We start from the raw sequence: 12,837 nt of genomic DNA, 5'->3' as shown, positions 1-12,837 counted from the left end.
AGTGCTATAAGTCAACAATGCTATATACGTGAATATACCCTTTACACAATTTGCCTATAATATGACGAGTCAAAGGAAACGAGAGGCCAATGACCTGACACCTGGAAATCACATATTTGAGTGTGTCGAAAAATTAAAGGAACAATTCTTGTTGGGACCAGCTTGAGACTCAGATGTCTTATACGACTTACTAACAACCATACGGCTTGGCATTATCAAATAATTAAAGCATTTTTCGTCGGTAACCATATCCATGATTCGAATTAACGTAAACGTATTACTTGAACATCGTCCATGATAACATATTTTGCACCTATAAACATTTTATTTTGTCTCTAAATAAGATTATTATGAAGCTAGAAATTAACTTCTCACAGAAATAAATACAGATCTGGCTTTTTAAAGATGAAAGCTTTTTGTGATTAGAGACGGTAAATGGTCATAATTTGTTGGTGAATTTGTCTAATTTGTCAAAAAAAAATTTGGTTGGATTAAAAATTTGAAATTGTTATAATAAAAAAATTTGTCAAATTTATACCGTTTAATTCATAAATTTTGGTGAATTTTGGCATAATGAAACGAGTTTGTACCGCAAACTTTTAATTTTAAAATGATAATTGAATTTAGAACGTTATTTTTATGTTTATATTTAGAATGTTTGTTCATTTTACTTTAAGTTATAATTTGGATTATATTTAATTGATTAAAGATTTGACCAATGTTTAATTATATATTTTTGATAATATTTATTTTATTTTGGATAATATTAGTATTAGGATAAAATACTAAACTGGTCTCCTACGTTTGAGTGTAATCCTATTTTAGTTCTTAAGGTTTAAAGTGTTCCATTTGAATTAAAAAAATTCATTTAACTTTAATGTAATCCCACCGTGAGGTCAAAGTTAAATAATTAATGAAATGTTCTACATAACAGCAGTATAAGAACAAGATTGATAATTTGGAGAATAAGTACAAGCTCCAAAAGCACAAAATCAACCGTGAATACATCAATACATTTATTTATCATTTTTCTTACAATTTAAATGAAATATTTTCTATAAAACTAAAGAGAATGATAAATAAATATATTGATGCATCCATGGTTGATTTTGTGCTTTTGGAACTTGTATTTATTCTCCAGATTATTGATAATATTCTTGTATTACTGTTATGTAAGATATTCTATTAATTATTTAACTTTGACCTCACGGTAGGATTACATTATTGAAGCTAATTGAAACTTTTTTGGATTCAAATATGACACTTTAAACCTTAAGAATTAAAACAAGATTACGCCCAAATATAGGAGACCAATTTAGTACTTTATCCTTAGTTTTATTATTTTGTTTCAAAAAACTTAGTTGATGATTATACTTATTAGATATTTAGAATTATAAAGATTTTACTGTTTGTAAATTAGAAATTATAATTTTTTTATATTTTTAAAAATTATAAATTAATTGAAATATTTGTGAAATTATATATTTTTAATATTTAATGATTTAATAATCGGGTAGACTTGCGTTGGTATGGAAGGATGATTTTGTTGTTCAGATTTTCAGTTGTTCTGAGTTTTATATTATTGTTTTGATAAAGGATGTTCTTCTGAACATTGAATAGAATTTTGTAAGGATTTATTTAAATTGCAATGAGAATATTCGGGTATCCCAATTCCAAAAAAATGTCTTGTTTATAGTGTAAATAATGTAATTATAAATATCTCGTTAGAAGAAGTAGTTCTAAAGTGCACCTTTTTGTTTACTGTTAAGCCTTCATGAACCATCTTTCAAAGGTTGGCCTTTTATTTTTCATATATTCTCCAAATCTCCTTCTGCTTGCATCGATTAAGGAAAGAACTTTGTTCGAGGGTAGTAGAAGAAGAAGGCTACTTAGTATTCTAACATTATAGAATATTTACTGTTGTTAGTCCACATCTAGGTTAGTTTATCTTCGCCTTCATTTATCGGAGTATTGAGGATTGCTTCAGCGATTTCTGGTTAAAAAAAATTCTATTTTTATTTTTACCTGGTCCTAAGTTTTGTTAAACAAAATTAGTTTGAGATCCATTAAAGAATTTTGTCATTGTTTTGGGTAGAGAATAGACATACTTGCATTGTATTCTTTGACATATATATGAGTCTGTCTAAATATTCACTGTTTTTTTATTAATTTTTTAGATCAATTTTTTTTAGGAATTTTTTGTCCTCCATAACACTCCTCCAACCGCATAATGGGTTATTCCCTGTCTATGTTCTCAAAAAACTTGTGAACCTATAGCATTTATTTCTGTAAACTTTATTAAACAGTAAATTTGGTTTAGTAAATAGTTTCCAGGCTTATTTTTGCAAGTATTGCAAAGTTGAAGACTTTTAGGTCTTTAAAATTTTGTCTTCATTAATTTATGGGTCTATATGTAATTTGTCAACTTGTCTATTACATTTTGCGTTTTTTATTTTTTTGTCCTCACCAAAATTATAAAATAATATGATGTAACTCCTCCGGTAAAATATCACGCAATAAAAATAAACTTAATATATAAATGAGAATTGTTATAGTTATGTATTTATTAAAATCTCTCTACTACCAGGAGAAAGTAGTATTTATTTTTATTGTTAAAGTTTTTGACTAACTTTATTTTTAATATAGTTGAAAATAATTTTCTTTGACCTCTAAAGAGTTAATAGTATTCCCAAATACTTATTTTGATTTCTAATATGCAGAATCATAATAATATTAACCAATTGATCTTGGGTTTGAATTGTGTATTTTTACCAAAAAATAGAGGATTTGAAAATCCATACATACACATACGCATATACATTAGTAACATATCCATGTAAATATGGTGGAAGTTAGTCTTTGGAGCCTTTGAATTCTTTATATTTTTACATGTTTTAATAATGCTTATTTAATTATATAATATTTTTTTCTAGTACGACTCTCCTTTAATTTCCAACATTTCTGGATCCGTTTGTTACAATGTCTCTCCGTTTCCCTAACAAAGAGGTTAGAACTCATCTCATCTTGCCGGATAAGAGCTATATATAATTTGGCATATCATTATTCAACTCAAGAACGCTACCAATTATAAGAGATTCTAACTGCAATTAACCAAAGTGACTCCAACTCGAAAGAACTGATTTGCATACCCATTAAAGTTTGTTGTCTATCCTCCAAAAGTGATAATAACAACTATAAAATAGAAAACTAATCTTTGTGGATGGGCTATTATCATTCTTAATAAATGCATGCATCACGTCAACTTTGTTTTGAAATATGACGTTCAAGAAAATTCTCGACATACAATAACATATTTTCTGGTGGCCTAGCTTGCACTGCACGTACGCTTCAAAATAAATTTAAAATATAATTATTTTTGTTTAGCATTAGCTTAGCTTGCACCTGTCAAAATTAAGTTAGATTGTAATTAATTTTCTTTTCATAAATACTAATTAATTGTATATTTATAATTAATGTTTAAACTCCTAGCATATGACATTACTATGGATAAGCAATAATAAAAAGTCCTCCCATTATGAATTCAACTAAATATTTATTACCTAGTTACTTTTTTAATCTATACATTCTAATATGTAAGACAAAAATGCTATTTAAAAATAATTGTTCTGATATTCAAAAATAAAACGTGCAGTGGTCACTATAATTTAAATTAGCTATATTAGATATATATTAAAATTAATATTAAAATTAATTATTACTATAAAATATACATTATAAACGAATTAATTACATATATATTTATATATAAATATATAATAACTGATTTTAGTGTATAAAATAATATTTTTATATTTAAATAAGTGTCACATTTTAGTTATAAATAAAAGTATCATATGAATATAGAATAAATTTTCAAATAATGGTCCTTAATTATAGCAGACAATTAGGTTTTGGAAAACCAAATTAAACCATGATTTATTTAATTTTTATTATTTTGCAGATGAACTACTATACTTTTTTTATATTTTAATTGACACGTAGATAGATCATAAACCACATTGCCCTTAAATAGGTTATTAGTCAGCAACTTTAGAAAATACAAAACCCACATTAATACCTCAACTGTATTGTATCACTCACAAATAAGAATTATCCATACCTTTCTGGCCTATAAATAGCACATCTTCACTGGCACTTTTCATTCATCAGCATTCAACAATAATCCAAATATATACAAGCTAAGAATATAATTCTCTCATTGCTACCTATCTAGGTTGCCTTATTATTGGTCATTTCATTTTCATAATGGGGGGCAACTTGGTCATTGCATACATTATTTTATCCTTGTATTCTCTCTTCATTATTGTGCATGGCACTGATAATAAGTTATCATGCAATCAAACTCCATATCCCAGTCTTTGTAACCATTACATTATTGGCACTACCAATTATTCAATTTCCTCTTCTTATTATTCCTTCCATGACATGGCCCTTAAGGTCACCATGGACCAAGCAATAGTAGCACACAAACTTGTCTCATCAACCATGGAATCCAACCATTTCAAAGACAAGAGAGCCAAGTCCGCATGGGAAGATTGTTTGGAACTCTATGAGAATACAATCTATCAGCTCAACCGTTCAATGAGCTCAAACAATCTAAACGACAGGTTAACATGGCAAAGTGCTTCTATTGCCAATCAACAAACATGCCAAAACGGTTTTCTTGATTCTAACCTTTCATCTCACTACCTAAACTACTTTCCATCCATTTCAACCAACTTATCCAACTTGCTCAGCAACTCTTTGGCCATTACCAATACATTAACGTCCTTCACTTCGTTACCAAAACACCCGGTTGCTCGCGGCGGTCGAAAATTGCTTTCTTTTAATGGCTTCCCAGAGTGGCTATCTCCTTCCGACAGGAGGCTTCTTCAGGATTTGCCGGGAACGGCGGCACCGAAGGCGGACATTGTGGTGGCACAGGACGGGAGTGGGAATTACAAGAGTGTTTCGGAGGGCGTGGTAATAAGGGAAAGTATAGGAGCCAATTGAGAAAGCTGCTCTAACTTATCACAATAGGCTAACTAACTTCTTTCTGATCTTTTATATATGGGAAAGTAAGAAATATATTTTGAACAATTAACTTGATGAAAAACAAACATTTTTACGTGAGTTTTCACTAAATTTTATCATAGGTAAATTTTATTAAACACTACTAGTTTCTTCAGTTTAGAGTAATTTAGAGTAGAGTAAGTCGATGCATTGAAGTAAAGTTACTTTGTGGCTTGACTGGGTTCCTTTGATTCAGCGGTGTCAAGTGATGGGTTCATCGCCAGGGACTTAACAATTGAGAACAGTGCTGGGCCACAGAAGCACCAAGCGGTGGCACTTCTTTCCAGCTCCGATCACTCCGTCTTCTACCGCTGTAGCTTCAGAGGCTACCAAGACACCTTATACGTCCTTTCCCAACGCCAATTCTACCGCGACTGCGACATCTACGGCACCATTGACTTCATCTTCGGTGACGCCGTCGCCCTCTTCCAAAACTGCAACATCTTCTTGAGAAAACCAATGACTAAGCAACAGAACGCAGTCACAGCACAAGGGAGAACCGATCCCAACGAGAACACCGGCATTGTCATCCACAACTGCCGCATCATGGCGGCTTCAGATCTGAAGCCAGTTCAGGGATCTGTGAAGTGCTTCCTCGGGCGGCCGTGGCAGAAGTACTCAAGAACGGTGGTGGTGAAGAGTAGCCTGGACGGTTTGATTGAAGCGGCAGGGTGGATGCCATGGGCGGGAAGCTTTGCCTTGAATACATTGTATTATGGAGAGTATATGAATATTGGAGCTGGTGCTAACACTGCAGGGAGGGTTAAATGGCCTGGCTTTCATGTTATTACCAACCCTTCTGAGGCTTTGAAATTTACTGTTGCTAATTTCTTGGATGGTGGATCCTGGATTCCTGGCACTGGTGTTCCCTTTGAAACTGGCCTTTGAACTTGTCAATTTAATTTCATTAGTTGTGGGTGTGTCTTGGGTGTCTCTCTGTCTATAGTGTTAGTTCAAATTTGTGTTCCCTTAGGACAGGGGAGTGATTGGGAAAATGTGTATAGGATTAATATGTTGTAGGTTCAAAGTCTTCAATTTAATTTCACTAAATTTGTAATTATATACTTATTGAAAGAAATTTTCTATCTCCATGATGAATATTTGATTCTGATTATTTTGATAATTCAGATTGATTAGAGATTAACCAAATTCAATTGAGAAAGATAATGATGGTTATCAATAAGAATTATGCTACGCATTCAAATCTTTTTGATAATCCAATCCAATCAAATTGGTCCAATCTTACCAAAAATCAGTTTTTTTAATGGAGCTTGAATACAAGACTCTAACAATGTGAAACAGTTTTTGCGTTTTTCTCCTCTTCCTCCTCCTTTTTCTTCTTCTCTTTATTCTTCGCGTTTCTTCTCCTTCTTCTTCTCATCCTTCTTTTTTGAGTTTATTTTTAGTTTTTTTTTGGGTTTCTTCTTCTTCTTCTCGTGTTTCCTTCTCATCGTCGTTCTTTTATTGTTATTGCTGCATTTTTTATTTTTCCTCATCTTCTTTCTAGTGATTTTGCATCACTATGTGTTTTTTTCTTCTTTGTTTGATTTTTTCTTGTTTTTATTCTTGTTCAGAGAGTAAATGAGAAGGTAAAATAAAAAAAGAAATTAACAAGAAAAAGAAGAAGAAGATAATAATGATGAAGAAAAAAAGAAGGAAGAGAAAGAGTTTTGAGTTATCATTAAATAATTTTGGTGCATTCTAGATTTAAATAAGGTTAACTTTTGGTCTGTATTTGTTTTGAATTATGTTTGTTTGTGTGTTGTCATCATTAAGTCATTTCAGTGCATTTTAAATTTGAATTTCGGTGCATTTTTTGTCTTAACTTATTTTGAACTGAATTTGTATGTATGTCATCATCATTAATTAATTGTGGTACATTATAGATTTAAATAAGGTGTACTTTTAGTATGAACTTGCTTTAAATCGAATTTGTTTGTGTTGTCATCATTAAAGAATTTTGGTGCATTTTAGATTTGAACTGTTATATATATATAAAAATGAAACAACGATGATGACAATAACAATAATAAAAGAGAAAAATGAGTAAAAAATAGAAGGAGAGAAAAAAAGCAACAATAGCTTCTTCTTCAAGTGTGTTATAAGTCATCCCAACCTTTTGGCACAAACAGTTGATCAACATCACAGAAAAACTAAAAAAATACCGAAAATTATTCATGATTAAACCAAAATGTCTTTTCAAATATACCAAAACTAGGAACAAAAACATATTCAACGAAAAAAAATTACATTACATTCAAATTCAAACCTTCAATCATGAGCACCAATTTTTACCAACAAAAATGAAATTATTCAACTACAAGAGCATTAAATACAAACAAACTATATTAAGGAGATTCGAACCAAACCTCATCCACTTGATTCGTTTCAAAATAATAATTCAATTCGTTCTTGTTCAACAGTGTGAACTTACATCATTCATTATCTTCAAAAATGAAATACCTGTTCAAACCTAATTTCATAGTTTAATTTAGAAAAAAAAATATCTAAATCTTCAAATCAGGTCAAAGAGCATTGATGGTGAACAAAGAGAATGCAGAGAACGAAGCAAACACAGAAAACGTAGAAAAAAAAATAACACATAAAATACAGAAAACGTTGAAAAATTAAAAAAATACAAAATTCAAATAAAAAGGCAGTTATATATAGTCGTGCATTAGTCAAATGGTTGTTAAAGATAGTAGTGCATGGAGTTGAATTAAGTTATAACAACTTGGTTAGATTTGGTTAGTTAAATGACTTGGATATAAAAGTTTATTGAATCATGAAATAAATAAGAACAATTTTAAATGATAAATATAAAAAATTAGTTAGCGTTAATTTGAATATAAGGCAAAAAATTAATATATATATATATTAATTATTTAATATTTTTTCATAAATAAAAAACTCATAATTTTAGTTTAGTTTTTTTTCATGGACTTAAAAGACATAAAATAGATGAAAAGTCAACCAAAATATAAGGATAATTCTATACGATGACGAGTTTTTTGCCAAAGAAAATAAAATAAGTATATAATTTATTTTAAAGAATTAATAAAAATAAAATGATCTATTTTTTAAAGTAAGTATTTAATTATTTATTAAAAAATTGATTTTTGTGGTCTTTTTCTTTTCTACTATAATATGTATTAGATATAAAAGTCTATAAAGCAAAAGTATTTTGTAAGTTGTCGTATCTTCATGTCGGACATATTTTAAATATGATATTTATTTAGCATTCGTTCAACATACATGTACTTTATTTTCATATCCAACCGTATTTCAAAAAAAAACTAAAATACTTCTCGATAAGCTTGAATTCGTCTAAATACTATCATGTGTCTACGTATTCAATCTTATTCTTAATTTATATTCTTGAGATGAGTTTTAAAATAGCATATACTATTATTTATTTTTGCAACTTTGACCCCAAGTATAGGGTATTGTGTTAAACACCTCATATCCGCAAACTATATGTAACAGACTAAGCCTGACTTGATGGATATTAAAGTGTGCAAAGTAGAAATTGACATTGAATTATTGATAAATATGTCGAGAATTATATTTGCTATTGGATCATTGATGAGAAGTGAGATTAATATAAAGTTCACGATGAGAATTATGATTAAGTCGAGTGATATATAAGAGATTATGATTGATGATGAAGGATTGTTATTTAATATGAGATTATGATTGATATTGTAGGATGGTGGTTTGTCCTGCTTACGGCAAGGACAGTGGCATAGTCCCGATCGCGTTATTGATGTTACACCAACACTTGGTAGATGCAAGCTGATAAGGAATTGATTGGGGCTTAGGGATTTTATCACAATAGATAAGAATTATTCAGTAAAGGGCATATCCAAAAGGACACAACGGAAACATAAAAGGATAGATAAATGAAATATTTCTTATTAGACCTCTAAAAAATCTGTTCTTAGCAACTTAAGTCATCGGAAGGGGCCGGGCTTCCTACTAGACCTTCAAAGAACCTGTCATTGACAACCTAAATCAGATGGATGAAAACTGAAAGCAACCACCACGCAGATCACCTGTTAGATCCTTCAATCTTCTTCATGCAACAAGCGAAGCAAATCACTCACCTCACTTAATCACACTAAAAAAAATGTACATTAAGTACTAAAAAATTTTTATTCATCAAAAGTTGTCCAAATTGTCTCACCAAAGATGTTTAAATAGGCACCTAACAAACTAACTAAAAGATAAGATAAGATAACTTAATTTAAATCTCCTAAAGATAAGATAACTAATTTAAATCAGATTTGATCTTATTGGATTATATCAAATTTGATTTAAATTTTAACATCCTAAAGATATGATAACTAATTTAAATCAGATTTGATCTTATTGGATTATATCAAATTTGATTTAAATTTTAACATCCTAAAGATATGATAACTAATTTAAATCAGATTTGATCTTATTAGATTATATCAGGTTTGATTTAAATTTAAAATTCCTAAAATTACTACTAAGCAAATAAGAAGTAAATCAAATCTTTCAACAAACTCTAACAACAAAATAAATTAAAATAAATGCCTAAAATTTTGAAATTAATAATAAATTATGCCTCCCATTAAATTTGAAAAGTTTTCTTGGGCTTCTTGTTGTCCTGTCTCAGTCCAATAGGCCTTATGAGTTGTTGTCATTTCAGCACTACTGTTTTTGAGACGGACTAGTGGTCTTCTTGATGTCCAAGACCGGCATGGTATAATTCTTCTATTTCTAGTATTCAAATCTTTGAACGCGACGAGATTACCATTCTACCCCTTAACTCTAAAATGACAAAAATACCCTCTTGACCACGTACCACAAGGATGTTGATTTTGTCCTGCTTGTTCAATATTACGGTGTAGATGTGGGGATGGTGGTTTTGTCCCGTTCACATTCTTTCTGTTCGTAAGTGTGGTCGGGCACGCAATTCCCGAATTAGCTAGTCTTCAAGAGATGGTGGACAGGCACTCTCCTGTGAGACTATTTTATATATACATCATACATGTATGAGATAATTACCTCTTGGGGATGCGCGACAGAAAGATGATATTTGGGTTAGCTACCAGATATGTCTGGTCTGGCAGTATAACTGACATGTGAGCTCCCGATCAGTAGGATAGGAATACATCATATGCATTTGTTTGATTTGTTTGGGTGTGCATTTTGTTGTGTGATGTTTATGTGATTTATCTGATTATGTGCTACATGATACGTGCTTTATATGTGTTTGTTTTTGTGTGATTGAATTGTTTGATTTGATTGTGTTTGCTGATGTACGGAGGTGATGGAAGTTGAGGCAGATTGCACTTGGTATTGTCTTGAGACTCTGGTTTATGTGTCGAATGGATAGGAATAAGTGATGGAAGTTTGTTGGGATAGAAAGCCCTTAGGCATGTCTTTGGTCCTTATGAAAAAGCTTTAAAAAATTATTTTGGTTTCCTAAAACATATATATACTAAGAAAAGATTAAAGATTTGTCATGATTTGATTTCTTCCAAAATATATAATGACTAAGAATTACTTAAAAATGCAATTGTATATAAGTTAGTAAAAATGGTTTTCTTGAAAATAAAGAAATAAAGACGGTAAGTTTTGACAAAGATAAACTTTTTTGAGATGTGAATTGATCAGGTGTATGTATTTTTATTACTTTTACGACATTTTCTTTTTCTACAGAGAACCATATAGTTAGGTTCTTACTCCTTACAGCCTTATATATTTTAGAAAATGGATGAGAAAGTCTATAAAAAGATTACTAAGCTCTAGGGCGTACATTGTTATTTGTAGATTTTGAATTTGTTTATGTAGTTATTGTTTTCCTCACTATTATTATTATTAATTTGTTTATGTATTTATTGTTTTCCTCACTATTATTATTATTAATTTGTAAAGAGGAATAGGAATTATAATTATATATGTATGTACTAATTATATGTTACTTGTTAAGTTATTTCTTGTGAATGTAAAGTGATGAGTTGAGATGTATTTGTCTGTATATATATGTGGATCCCGTTAGGAAGATAATGGACTATTTGTACAATGTATACAATGAGTTATTGAGTTACAAAATGAATATTTCCATATTATTTAGAATAACCATTCGAGTACTAGGGATAATAAACATCTTCCCAAAAGATTAAATTGATTTTGGGGTTCACCAATGATCGAACTCTTGATCTTTTGGATCTAGCGCTCTAATACCATGTTATGATACCACTCATTCCAAAAGTTTCAGCTCATGGAAAAAGATAACACTAATGGTTATATCTCTAATACTCCATAAACATCCATTGTACACATTGTACAAGTATTCCATTGGCTCCTCATACTTTCCCTATATATGTATGCATGTTTGTATAAAATGAAAAATGTATTTTTTATTTTTCAAATAAAAGTCGATAAGATTTTTAGATAAAGACTCCTACTTATTAATATATTTATAGAAGTCGTCGTAATATTCTCGTTATTAAAATGGCGTAAGCAGAAGCATAATATTTTAGTGGTAAGAGTATTACACTATGTACCAAAAAAAAAACGCAAAAGCTACTTGATTCTTTATTATTACAATACATGCAAAGTAACCAACATTAAAAGAAAGGGTATATATGTAGGTCCTAGATATAGAGAAAAAAGGGCAAAAGTTGGCACTAGAATTTAGTGCTACATTACACATTATTTGGTCAAAACTCGAAAAACTCAAAAACATAAAGCACAAGTATAGTGAAGTGAAGTGAGGTTGTGGTCACAAGTCACGAACCTAAACCGATTTGAGCTTGTGTAAGTACGTGCTCAAAAGCAATGGGAAAAGGGGAACATCCAAAAAAAAATAAGGGAAGGAAGGGAGGGATATACAAGGGACCATTCACCCATTTTCAAACAGCGTTAGTGTTCAACAACTAAGGGGTGCCATTTTATTCCTTTTCCATTTAACATGAATTTTAAGAGTTATATTAAATGATATGATTTTTTGAGCGAGTCTGTGTTATATATAATGTGTTTTTTTTTTTTTTGGGACAAGAGTGAACTGTTGCACTGTAAACTTGAAGGTGATTTCGAAATTGTTTATTAACATGCCATACACTCCTACTTTTTTTAAGGTGGTTTTAGGTACGAATCTTCTATACAAATTAATTGAAATTAAGAATTATACTATTTATGAAACTCCAAACATTTAAATATACTTTATCTAATAAAAAGACATTTATTATAGTAATGTGGTATAAAATTATATAAAATTTATTAAGAACTTTTTTACACTCAGCTCATCCTTTAGAACATACGATCCAGTACGTAGCTTGTAGTTAAGGTTTCTAAATTCTCAATTAGTTCAAAACGATCCCTAAATTTCGAATTAAATAAAAAAGATTTTTAAATTTTTACTTGGCAACTTCATGTTACTCTTTCTAATGTCTTTATTAAAGATTTGCTGATATTGCATATTAATGTATCAATTAGTGCCACATGTCAAACCACGTCAAAGGAGTCATGATGATATATGTTACACATGGCATATTGACATGGACAATTCTGCAATGTGTGGCAATATAATTTATCATGTGTGAACAACAAAGCTCTTGGTTCTTTCTGTTATTTCTGTTAGCTTGAGGAGTATATATAAAGAGCTCTTCTATGCAGGGACGGATTTAAAAAGAGACGAGTAGTGGCTTCGATACCACAAAATTTAAAGAAATTATACTTATATATAAAATATATCTTTAAAGAAATAAAAAATTATGTAATTTAATA

The 12,837-nt window shown here is 30.0% G+C and overlaps 1 protein-coding gene across 1 annotated transcript; it reads left to right on the top strand.

Moving 5' to 3' along the window:
- Window positions 1-4,183: 4,183 nt before the first annotated feature.
- Window positions 4,184-6,160, top strand: LOC107485451 (pectinesterase 2-like). Its single transcript, XM_021142592.2, has 2 exons — window positions 4,184-4,983; window positions 5,254-6,160. Exons 1-2 carry the CDS (start codon window positions 4,267-4,269, stop codon window positions 5,959-5,961), a joined length of 1,425 nt encoding a protein of 474 aa, XP_020998251.1. The 5' UTR covers window positions 4,184-4,266; the 3' UTR covers window positions 5,962-6,160.
- The last annotated feature ends 6,677 nt before the right edge of the window (window positions 6,161-12,837 follow it).

Source organism: Arachis duranensis, chromosome 1 (genome assembly GCF_000817695.3).
Source record: "Arachis duranensis cultivar V14167 chromosome 1, aradu.V14167.gnm2.J7QH, whole genome shotgun sequence".
NCBI lineage: Eukaryota > Viridiplantae > Streptophyta > Magnoliopsida > Fabales > Fabaceae > Arachis > Arachis duranensis.
The sequence above is the reverse complement of the archived record's forward strand: the minus strand, read 5'-3'. Positions and strand labels throughout refer to the sequence as shown.

Coding starts and splice junctions, on each gene's coding strand:
- LOC107485451 (XM_021142592.2), top strand. CDS start 4,267: ATGGGGGGCAACTTGGTCATTGCATACATTATTTTATCCTTGTATTCT. Junction 4,984..5,253: donor AGAGTGTTTCGGAGGGCGTG/GTAATAAGGGAA, acceptor GTGGCTTGACTG/GGTTCCTTTGATTCAGCGGT.